Source organism: Brachyhypopomus gauderio, chromosome 11 (assembly GCF_052324685.1).
Source record: "Brachyhypopomus gauderio isolate BG-103 chromosome 11, BGAUD_0.2, whole genome shotgun sequence".
In the NCBI taxonomy this organism is placed as follows: Eukaryota; Metazoa; Chordata; class Actinopteri; order Gymnotiformes; family Hypopomidae; genus Brachyhypopomus; species Brachyhypopomus gauderio.
Genome location: NC_135221.1, coordinates 21176319 through 21188413, shown reverse-complemented (window position 1 = coordinate 21188413; position 12095 = coordinate 21176319). Strand labels below are relative to the sequence as shown.

Sequence of the window (12095 nt, the reverse complement as noted above, 5' to 3'; positions counted from 1 at the left end):
AATTAGTGAAGCCGAAATTCAGCTGCTGCCCTCCCGCGGTCGCAGGCAAAGGTCAGCCGCTGACGTCCGACCTTTCGGTTGTTTACCGCACTCACGGCAACATGCTGTAGGCTTCCTCGCCCCTGCCCCAAATGTCAAGTAATAACTGTCATCGCGGCAGGTTTAAATTGCAGCCCTGGCTGATCTGGGCCGGGGACGGGCTGATGTGAAGGGAGGGGCCGTGTGTGCAGCAGGTGTCCCCCACAGGGGCCACGCGGCGTCTCCGACGCTCCCACCACGGAGACACGCCTCATCAAAGACCGACGAGCACCGTGGGCGAATTAGTAAATAAATAGAATGTGTCGAATTGCAACTGACAGCTCCGATTATTCCATCTGTCTGGAGGGGTGAGGAGCGGAGCGTTCTCGGTCAGAGTCCTGTTATAATGGGGAATGATTCATCAGGATGAAACAAGACTCCCCCCTACCAATCATACCCCCATCCCCCCCCCCCCACCCCCCCCACCACCACCACTAAAGAGGTGCGCGTACATTACGCTCACGCAGACGGTTACCCGCATATCCTGTGCATCACTTTCTTGCTTGTCAAGGATCTGGAGTTCTGGAGCTCGCCGGGGTTCGCACCGTCTCCTCGGTGTGGCGAATTCCCCGCCGACGCTATCGGGCCCACGCAGGGCCGTCTGTGCCGACAGCTAACCCTAATGTGAACAGACTTCCGGCACCAAGAAGACACTGATTCAACAGTATCCCCTTCTGTCGAAGTCCACATGGCCGATCGCATGAATGTCAGGAAGGAACATGTCAGATCACGCATCAGGACGCCTGTCTGCACCGCTGCGTGTGGAGGCTTCTACAAAGTCCGTGCTTGGCTGCCAGGATAAATAACAACCAGGAACTGATCGGCGGCTAAATAAACACGAGTGGTGTAAAGACGCCTGGAGATGGGGGTGGTGGGGGGGGATGGGGTGGATTCACCAGGAAAATGATTCTGAACAGCTTTTTAACACTTTGTACAAACATGGTTTTCTTTCTTTGTTTGTACTCACCACTACCCCAGTGTCTCCAGAAGACCACTGAGGCTTTGTGGTAATACATAATTCACAGATAAGTTTGTCCCATGAAGAAGGAGGTCAAGCACTAATTACAAAAAGTAGAACGCAGACCGACAATCGGAACAAAATGGGATTTACAAAATGGTGGTTTACGTGATTTTCCTGCTTGCAAACACCAAATAGTGTTGTTAATGATCATCAAACCCTTCTTCACCTGTGTTTAGTGCGTTAACACACAGAAAACGCTGCACTAGTGCACCTCTTCTGGAGAAGCGTCCGGTTTGCTGCTCACGCCTGGGTGAAAACACGCGTGTAGCTTCAGAGGAGATCCGAGAGTGTCCGCCACGGCTCCTCTGGTGTGAAATGGAGAGAAGAACCATTGTGTCTCCCTCATTCCTTATTCATGAGACACTGCCAGCTTAGGATGTCTCTGAAGGCTTTGATCTGATGGGTCAGTAATCAAACTTTAATAAAGTGAGAGGCCGTCCGTGCACTTTATACCGAAGCTCTCGTTACCTCATCACGCAGACGGGGGAGGGGCAGGCGGTTAAGGGCGGCGGAATAAATAAACCATCAACGGTAGTTCAACTCTCCGGACCAGAACGGACGGCCAGGTCCCAGCGGGCACCGAGTCCCGCTAACCGTCCGGGGGAGGACGGCGAAATTAGTATGGATTATGCTAATTGCAGTACGCATGTTGTAGGCGGGTCAGCATAGCTTGGAACGATGCTACTCAGAGGCTAATTGCTAGCAGCCTAGCACCCCCCACCCCAATCCCCCGGTGACGTGCGGGAACACAGTATGTAGACAGGACATGGCTCGATGGCCCATCGGCCGTGGAGGCAGAGGACGGCACCTTGTGTGCGTGGGCGTATCTGTTCTATTTCTGTGCGCGTGGCTCACGTCTGGTGCTGACCGGTGGTGAGCGTGTGGGACTACATGCAGGGGTGTGCGGGAAGGCTTATTGCTTTTCTGCTCAACGTGTCTCCAGCTGAAACTGGATATGGTAACGATGAAGTTCTGATAAAACAACTCCAACTTGATGTGGTAATGATGAAGTTTTGATAAAGTAAATATGACTGTAACCACAAGACAGCAGTATACAATCAGTGACAACTACTACAGTTTTCCCCCTAGCCTACTGCTGAACTGTAAATGTTATCAACTAATAGCTCAAAAAATTAATGTGAGAATTGTGTTGCATTTTTTGTTAGTTTCAAAATTAGCCATTTTTTCTTTAATATATTTTTTATTATGCAAAGTATTCAGTGCACAGACATACGGGCATAACGACCCTTCAAATAACCCACAAACTGGTGTAAACTAAATTATGAATATTAACAATAAAAAAAGGTAAAATGTTTAAGGAAGACTGTACATGAGTTGTTTATATTTTGGTTTCTGTTACATTTGTTTGTTTGTTTGTTCTTTGTTTTATTGCCACGCCCCCTCAGCTGTTACATGTTCTCTTTGTTTTATTGCCACGCCCCCTCAGCTGTTACATGTTCTCTTTGTTTTATTGCCACGCCCCCTCAGCTGTTACATGTTCTCTTTGTTTTATTGCCACGCCCCCTCAGCTGTTACATGTTCTCTTTGTTCTATTGCCACGCCCCCTCAGCTGTTACATGTTCTCTTTGTTCTATTGCCACGCCCCCTCAGCTGTTACATGCTCTGCCTCATTTGCTGCACTACCTCTGTTGTGTTATGTTCCTTCTTTTAAACGGCCATTTTGCTTTGATGACCGTTGTCAGTCATTGTTGCCGTGCTTTTGTAGTTCTGGTTAGTGCAATTTTATGTTCAGTTTCATTAGTTTTATTAAACTCATGAGACTCTTATTTGCTTCCTACTTTTTTTTTCTATACCCATGACAGTAAATAAATTAAATAAAATGATCTAAAATAAGAAAACAAAAGTCAATTAGTAATACTCATTTATGAAAGTAAAAACAGTTTGCACAAGAATGGAATGATAAAGAATGAAAAATTAATGAATTGTAACTGAAAAAGGTAAGTCAGGTAAAAAGGTAATTGGTGTTCCTTATTCTAGAATTAATAAGATGTTTTCGAAGACCTGAAGAAACATCACGGACGTGATGGTACAACAGCAGAATAGTGAAGTCAATTAGAAACTACGCCTACACATTTTCAATAATGTTGTTTATTACTTAATAGGTCAAAATAGGTTACGCATCTTATATATCTCTGTCTCGCTTCTCTCTGTGGATTTGTGTATGCTAAGGATGTTTATCTGTTTAGCTCTAGACACGGGAGAGAAACCTTTCATACAGAGTGGTACGATCAAAATTAAACACTATTAGTTAATCTAACTGAAGTATATCTGTCGATTTACTACAGCCTTCACTGGAGGCATCTGGGTAAAGGTTTGAAAAGGCACAAGCTCCCTCAAGCGCCTTTGCACCAAAGCAGGACGGTCACCCCCGCCTCTTGAAAGTGTCGAGCAGATTTTCGTCTGTGGATCAAAATACAGAAGGATGAATTCGCTGCTTATCTGGACAGATGCCAGATTTTAGTCAAGCATTCCCCACAACACCAGCAGATCCTCTGGTAAACACCACCGCCGCATGCTTCAGACGTTCAATCCCTTGGCCGAACATCCAGCACGCAAAAGTAAACTTTAGCACCCTGGCATGGCTGAGTTAAAGAGCTCGCTAATCCCGTGAAGTTAAAAACGGATTCTGGACGTGTTCTCTTGATATAAATCTCATTACTTGTGCAGACAGTGATCTAAAACCAGAGAAGTACATTCGACGGCGTTTATCTTTGCATTCATTTCTCCTTTGGCTGACTTACACAGAGGGAGCATGTATGATGTTTGAAAAAGCGAAAAAAAACGCCCTCAGCCTGGTGGACCTGAACGCGTTTCACGCAGCACGGTGCTCGTTTCTGACTGGTTTGTTCTTATCATATCATTCTGGGACCTTCTTGTTATGGACCCGAAAGCAATTTGTACCAGAGGAGTAAAGTGCTTGGGCATTCGTGGGTGTGTCTCTTGGTGAAAGTGTACTGCTGTGGCCCCTCCCCCTGCCTGGGACCACGCCCTTTCCTCAGGTGCTACATAATACATTAGTATTCTGCCAGGGCACAACTGGAGTGGGGGAAGGCCCCCTCTCTTCACTTCTCCTAACCGCCCCTCCTCCACAGGCTGGGTCAGAGACAGGGGAGGGTTCTTTTTTCCAGCTGCATCCTCAGCGAACCCATCTTGGAGAAACGAGAAACGCCTCGAGGAAAACGAGCCGCGGTCAGCCAGAGCCTTAACTCTTTGATGCCGACAAGAACAGGGCCTTCCGCTGAGGCCAATTTTTCAAGAGAGAAGATGTCTTTTTTATGCCTCGGTCAACAGAAACTCATTACCACATCAGCTTACTTTCCCTGGGAGAGACAGAGTGAGGGGGGAGAGAGAGAAAGAGGGGGAGAGCAAGAGGGTGAGAGGGAGAGTGAGAGAGAGAGAATGAGAGAGATAGGCCTATGTGAGACGAGGCAGGAAAAAAAAACTAAATGAAATCGCTGCAAGTGATGTTTGAAAAAGCGTGGCTTTCAGGGTAAGTCTCTATCACTGGAAAGTGTGCTAATGGCTGTGATGAAATCACGTGCAGAGATGAAGGGCTGCTTCCTAGCCTCCAAAAATACAACAGCCGGCCAGGAGCACCGTTGAAAGGTCGCCATGGTAATAAGCTTTGATGGGTGGGGAGGTGGGTCGGCAAGGCCCCACCCTGCAGCGGTGGAGGAGAGGATGTAAATATGGGTCAGAGTGTTCCAGTAACAGGAGAGGGAGCATGTCCACTGGCCCTCTACACCAGCTCTGTGGACGCTAGCGCATCTCAGCCCTCTTGTCTCAGCGGGAGCTGCCTAGCAGACAAGCATCTCCAGGCAAACAGTCATACGATAAGGCTGGAGTAAAAGCTCTGTGCTCGACTCTAGACTCAGCTCTCTCTCTTCCTCTCTCTCTCTCTCTCTCTCCTCCTCTCTCTCTCTTTCTATCTCTCTCTCTCCCTCCTCCATTTTCCTTGTGGGAGAAGGAAACACGGAAGACCGAGTCCCGTGCCGACAACAACCCGCAGCACAGCTGGAGCAGGAAACAGGACATGTCGCACAGTCGAAATAGCCCCGCCCACCACCCGTCGCAACAGCCCCGCCCACCACTGCCGCAACAGCCCCGCCCACCACCACCGCCGCAACAGCCCCGCCCACCACCACCGCCGCAACAGCCCCGTCCACCACCACCACCACCCGTCGCAACAGCCCCGCCCACCACTGCCGCAACAGCCCCGCTCACCATAGCCGCCGCAACAGCCCCGCCCACCACCACCGCCGCAACAGCCCCGCTCACCACCACCCGTCGCAACAGCCCCGCCCACCATAGCCGCCGCAACAGCCCCGCCCACCACCACCGCCGCAACAGCCCCGCCCACCACCACCCGTCGCAACAGCCCCGCCCACCACCACCCGTCGCAACAGCCCCGCCCACCACCGCCGCCGCAACAGTCCCGCCCACCACCACAACAGCCACGCCCACCACCACCACCGCAATAGCCCCGCCCACCACTGCTGCCGCAACAACCCCACCCACCACCACCACCACCACAACAGCCCCGCCCACCACCACCGTCCTTCACCGGCTCGCTATTTTACCGCCGGCAGTAATGTGGACAGACGTTGCACACAGCTGCACCGGTAGGGAACGAGAGTCCCCGCGTGGTCCACCGCGCAGCGGGGCCCTAAAGATAGAGCAGATGCGCCCCAGCCGCCCCTCCCTCCCCCCCCGGGCCTAAACGGACCTGGGCCTCAGCCAGCTTGGCCGGCTCCAGCCTGGATCCGTTTCAGCCAGGCTCGTGCAGGTGCCCCCCAGGGTGTCTAGCCGCCTCTCGGCTTCAGGGAAGGCATCTCTCCCGCTCGCTCTCCGAGCATTCTTAGTCCCAGGGCGTTCGCTCCGAAATGCTTTGTGTTCTTTGATTCCAACTTGTACACATTATATTAGTCAATAAAGACGGTCATAACACCGGCAGATTTTAGCGTTCCCCGTACACAGACTCCTGTGCATAAAGGGAATAGACGGCCATGGGTCAGTTCTCATAGTCTGTATCTAGCAACTCGTTGCCTGTGAGATGCCGGCTTCCTGCGATCCCGTTTCCTTATTTAAACCTTATTCAAACAAACATGCCATTCGAGATTAATCCTCACACGGATCCAAAACAGACCATTCTAGGGGTGGGATTAGAAAGATCCCACAGTCATTACTTGAGACACTATGAGATTAATTATATTTTTATTAAGATATAGAGAATCGTGCTGAACACCAAACAACATCAACCAATTACTGGAGCAGACAGCACTGTGTTAACTTATTGTAAGCCCATAATCACTAGAATCACCAACTTGTATCATTGCGGAATATGAATGAGAAACCTTATGCAAACTCCACTGCTGGAACGAGACACAACATGTGGACAATAGCCATTGCACTAAAACCCAAAGCAACTAAAATCCTAAAATAACACAGGTGGATGTGGAACTGGAGGGTGTGTGCGTATGTCTGGCGATGAACTCGTACCTGCGTGATATCCATGCGGGCATCACAGCTCAGCGGCTGGGTGGACATCAGGCCGTTGGAGCCGATGATGGTGGTCAGAACCCCCCTCTCATTGATCTTCTGGATGGTGGTCCCATCCACGAAGTACACAAAGCCCCTCTTGTCCACCGCAATCCCTGCGGGAGAGAGAGAGCAGGTCTGTGATTAGAGTGTGAGGCGGGGGAGAGGCAGAGAGGCTGAGAGGCAGAAAGGCGGAGGCGGTGAAGGAGTTCTGACAGACGTTCTGCTCATCCAGGCTCATTTTTTAACAAACCCACAGCACCAAATGAATAGAAATGTGATTATATTTCCTTTCCGTGAGAACGCTAAAGGAATTCTAACAATGCAAAGGAACAAAATAAGTCATTTGTGAGATTAGATTCTTGGCGTGGTCCTTTGAAAAGCAAGACTGCGGGACTGCAAGAGACGGGATTGCGGGACTGCGGCAGGTGGGCCAGCTTGGTGAGAGCGGAGAGCATGTGGCACAAATGCCCCGGTTAGCCGCGAATCGTCTCGGATGTAGGACGGGACCTCACATGTCTACGGTCCCCAACAGCTCCTTCCCACGCAGCACCAGACCTGGGCGATAGGTGGCACATGGCGCCCGACAGCCTGGACGGGCGCTGGCGCACGTGGGCCGGGGCGGGACCAGCCTGAGGCCCAAACAAGCTCCCCGTTCGGTGCCTTCGCTTCAGCTACTGTAAGAGGTGATGCAATCTGCAGACAGAAAGCCCAGCTGGCTGCGGTGGCATCCGATTCGTCATGCTGGTTTATTGTAGGTGCATCTCGGGACCCCCCCCCCCCCCCCCCACCCCTCCCCCTCACGCTTGGTACCGAGCCCAAGCCTTTTGACTTTCCCGGCAGTAAGACTGTCCTCTCTCAGCGCGGCTAATGAATTCCTCCGCCCGTCAGCGGGCGACACAACAGGGTCACGGCGTTGCATCTGCGTGGCAAAGGTGAACCCGCCCCCCACTGCCTCTCGGACCCTTCATCACATGGCCGACACTGACTGATTACACGCTGGAGTGGGGCCAGGGCTACCAGCGGTGGCCCCCACCCTCGCCCCATCTCTCCCACCCCCCCCCAAACCGCCGCCTCTCGCCCCATTCGTTGGCGGGCTCCGTACTCCGTCACCCCGCTCGCATTTACACATCGCCTTCTTACCTTCGGGGGGGAAATTGCGAGAGGGCCACACGCATCGTTGGCCCGTGTCCTCTGAAGCTCCCGCGCTCAGATCATGAAGAGCTCGTGTTCTCTGGGGCTCCTTGTGCTCTTTGGTGGAACGTGGTCCTAACAAGCTCCAATCATGTGGGTACTTTGAAAGCCATGAAGCATAGTTCCAAGACCTCTCTCTCCTGCTCTGGAGAGGCTTCTCGAGGACAAATCTCTAGAGCCTCCCTGCATGCTACCTTATACCTCCACACGACACTCTCGCACAACACACCCGGCTGCTTTCACACCGCCATATGGACTGCGATGCAGACTTTCTGGCGAGAACATAAAACAAATCCCCATTTAGTACACTCAGTCAAATTTAGAGTTTGAAACGAACCTTGGAAAAATAATTAAAAAAAAGAAAACTTACAAAGTGCACTATTTATCTCAATAATTAAATTCCATTTTAAAATCACAGTGCCCGAGCTGTATTTTTTCATCCATATTTTTTAATGACAACATCACTAAATATGCCTTGAGTAATGTGGATTCCAGTCATCTGTCACACCATGTGTTGTTTAAAAGCCTTTCTGCTTTTTGGGTCTGGTCCCACTGGGCACATTCCTCCATGCTAATAACTGCAGTGGATTTTGAGGAGGGGCTGCAAACTGTCAATGACGACTTCTCAAACAATTTTCGACTTGAAATTACCAAGGAAATGATGTTGGGTTGTGTTGATTGCTTCCCCCCCCCTTTCTTTTCAATTTCAACACCAATTTCCTACATTTATACTACTGTGTGCACTAGCACTGAATTAACATGCAGCTGCTTGTATTTTGCTCATAGGACCTTCAGCCCATAACTTAAAAAAATCCTGTCATAATTTGTTTTCATGTTTCTTTTTGAAAACAAGTTTGCGATCTCCCTGAGAGTAGCTTGTTCTGCAGATCTGGCTTTAATGTAACAGTCTCAAAGGGTCTGGGCAAATCTAAACCCAATTAGCAGAGGGAGAGAGGAGCGTCCTAACATTGCCAGTGTAACAAACAAAGGCACAATTTCTCTCTCTCTCTCTCCTCCCATATGACTACTTACCCTACAACAATAATAAGCAAAGACTAGCAAACAGAGAATCACACAGCAAGAAAGTGTTTCATAACTGTCCTAATTAATCAATGAGTTATTAATTATATTTTCAGGTATTCATAAGAAATTCACTGAGGTGACCAAACGGGCCACAAAAAATAAAGAAAGAAAACACACGAAGCACACGGATTTCGGATGGTTTTCTCACTCGACGGAGCGAGCGTTTCCTCAGAAGTAACAGCACAGCTCGTGCAGACCGCACGCGGGCGCACGTCGGCGTGTGTTGCGAGCAAAGTTGTTTCGCGAGATCAGGATGTTGTGGCTTTTCCCGCCTTCAACCGGAGCTCGCGCGGCCGCCTCGCGGGAACGCTCGCTCGCTCGTGCAGCTGTGCCACAGGAAGCGTTGGTGCTACGCAGATAGTGACGTCATCCTCCGTGTGCTCGACAGTAAAATTCACAAAAATACTGTTTATCCAGCCTTTATCCAGCAAAGCAGCACGCACACATGCGTGTAAATGCTGGGGATTTTTTTTAGAAGACCTGCACACAGCTGTTTAAAAAGTACAGCTTACAGTGAGTTAATTACAGGCCCAGTAGTCAATCAAGTCAGTAAAATTGTGGGACAGGTACTGTATGTTTTTTCTTATAAATAGAGAATAGATTTGAACTAGGTATTCATATTGGCAGTTCATTTTTGAGTTCTGGCAGACAGACTGACAGAACTAGAGGTAAGGAAAATACAAATGGATCATATATTTAATCATATATTGTATTAATACAGTCGGAATTAACAATAGGGCATTAAGATATCACCTAAGTATAATGTTCCCATCTGTACGCTCTGAATACGAGAGTTAAAACAGGATGCCCGTGTGGGAAAGTGTGCACTTGCTGAACAGAACCGCTGGCCGGATCAGAAACAGCGCGAGCCTGGTGGGAAAAGCATTTAAGGGAACTTTTGCCTTAGTGTCTGCCTGTTCAACCTCGGGGGAACATTTTAGCTTATTATAACCCTGTGGCCCATTGTTTCCTGGGTCATATTTCACCTGTTACCTCCCCCTGGAAAACAAAACAACAGCAACAAAAGAGCAGAAGAGATGAATTCTGAATGTGTTGGCTGAATTGTAAATGTGATGAGATAAGGTAGGGCAATTACTCACGCCGAGGGCCACGGCAAATTTCCGGTCAAACGTAAACCGAGGATGGTTTTGCGGCCGATAATAACTGCTATTATCCTGGACACAGCTCTGCGGTAGGCCGTGTGTGACCGGAAGGAGGCATGTGCTGCTGAAACGTACCACTACGTGGTGCAGGGAAACCAGTAAAACCAGTAAGACCAACGTGTGCCGTGACCACATAATTAAAACAGGAGCATCTTCTTACCAGCAAAGCACCGTGACATTTAGGTTCAATATGAAAGACAAAACAGAAGAATAATGCCTTTTTCCAGGACAAATACAGCAGTTAAACAGCATTCAAATATATATGACTTGTACACTGTTCCACAAAGGAGGTGGACTGTAACAACCTTGTTAATTTTTATTACTAAATCAGGCTTATTTAAATAAATCTCCAGAAAACTCTCCTGTTCCAGCATTGCAGAAAAGCAAAAGCTGAGGTGAGCACTTTAAAAGTTAATGGGGATATTAGTTGTATTATAAGGGAACTAATACTATTTGCAGAGGAAGCGCACAGAGAGACATCAAACCATCAAACCGTTTAACACCCACAGTGCACTCTGAAAATGCACTAGACATGGTGTACATACACATGTATGGCTTATTTGAATATTGAGGAAAGCATTTAACGAGAACTGAACTACAGTTTGTGCTTCAAAAACAAGGCTCAAAGTGAACACCAAAAAGCCAGCCAACGCAATTAAAACAGCCAGCCGTCATCTGAAAAGCAGGCTTCCTTTATCAAGGTTACTATGCTGTACATCTGTGGAGGCACGGAAAAAAAAAACCTGTCAGTTGCTCTTGGTTTGACTTTTTATTATTTTTTTGATGATTCATTTCCGGCTGATACGGATGAGATCTCTTGCTCAAAAGAGTTCACCTCCAGAGCCACGAGCCGAAAGCAAATGGGATGTTGACGAGATGGAGGAAATGTCACTTCCTGCTGCTTTGGAAGGGCCGGCTGAAGAACGGGGGGGCGTCGGATCCACACTAATGACGCCTTCAGAACCAGCCAGCAACATGCTGCTCCTTCATCCTGCGTCGCTCTGCCACACTACGATTTTCGGATTTGGAAATGAATACATCAGCGTTCGTTCAGTCTCCTACTGGGGCAAAAGTCCTGGAGCTACCCGCGAAGCCCGACAGCCTGGCGGGGGTGTTGGCGGGCTTTGGCGGCCACCGCGCTCGGATCGAGGCTGGTGTTAAGAACCGACCCCCGCCCCACTCACCACTCACCACACGTGTCAAAATCTTTCTGCCATGTTAATCTAGCAGTAATAAAAAGGAGAGACACCACTCTAACCACCACCGTGTCTCGGCCGGTTCAGGAGTCTCGAGACCCTGAAAGAGAGGCGTCCTCATGGGACACGGCAGGAGGACAGCCTCCACGGTCGCGCTCGGCAAAGAAAAGGTTAACGACCGGTGCAGGTGTGGCTTAACGTGGGCTGACGGCGCCAAATGGATCCCTTCCGAGCCGACAGAGTCTCCTCTGAGGTGGTTACAAATGGAAGGAAAAAGAAGCAATGAAGGAGGTTGAATCTTGCAGCGACAATTTTATCAGCGTATTTCGCTTGCATGCTAGAGAGAGTCCAGACAATTTCCTGCCTGTCACTGGAAGCGATGAATAAATTCACCTTCAAACAACCAAGGAGTCAAAAGATTTTCCAGGGGCACCTGCAGACCCATAGGTTAATACTTTTATCACAGTCGCCCAAGTTCCCACTATTAGAAATATATGTGCCATGCCAAAGCCTGTGATTTGTCTCAATACAGGTTCTGCTGTAAAAAATTATCCACAAATACAAAGGCAACGAAGCTTCATTACTTATTGGTAAATAAATGCTTTCATACTTCTCTTGGACTTGAACTGTATGATGTTGACATTATGGGATGTATTCTTTTTGCTCAAGAGACTAGGAGTGTAGTACAATGAACTTATTTTGTGAGTGAAATCTTTATTTTAAGCCTCCATGTGTATGTGTTATTACGAAGGGCTAATCTGCTCAGCACACATGCTGAATTGGGGTGAAAACGTAAGGAAT

The 12095-nt window shown here is 49.0% G+C and overlaps 1 protein-coding gene across 3 annotated transcripts in view; it reads right to left on the bottom strand.

Annotated features, from left to right (window-relative positions):
* The window catches only part of LOC143527453 (teneurin-1-like), a 141535-nt gene that overhangs the window by 11988 nt on the left and 117452 nt on the right, over positions 1-12095 (bottom strand). For all 3 annotated transcript variants that reach the window (XM_077022676.1, XM_077022677.1, XM_077022678.1), the window contains one exon: positions 6620-6774. In XM_077022676.1, the coding sequence (XP_076878791.1) occupies positions 6620-6774 (155 nt within the window). The remainder of the gene's footprint in view (positions 1-6619; positions 6775-12095) is intronic.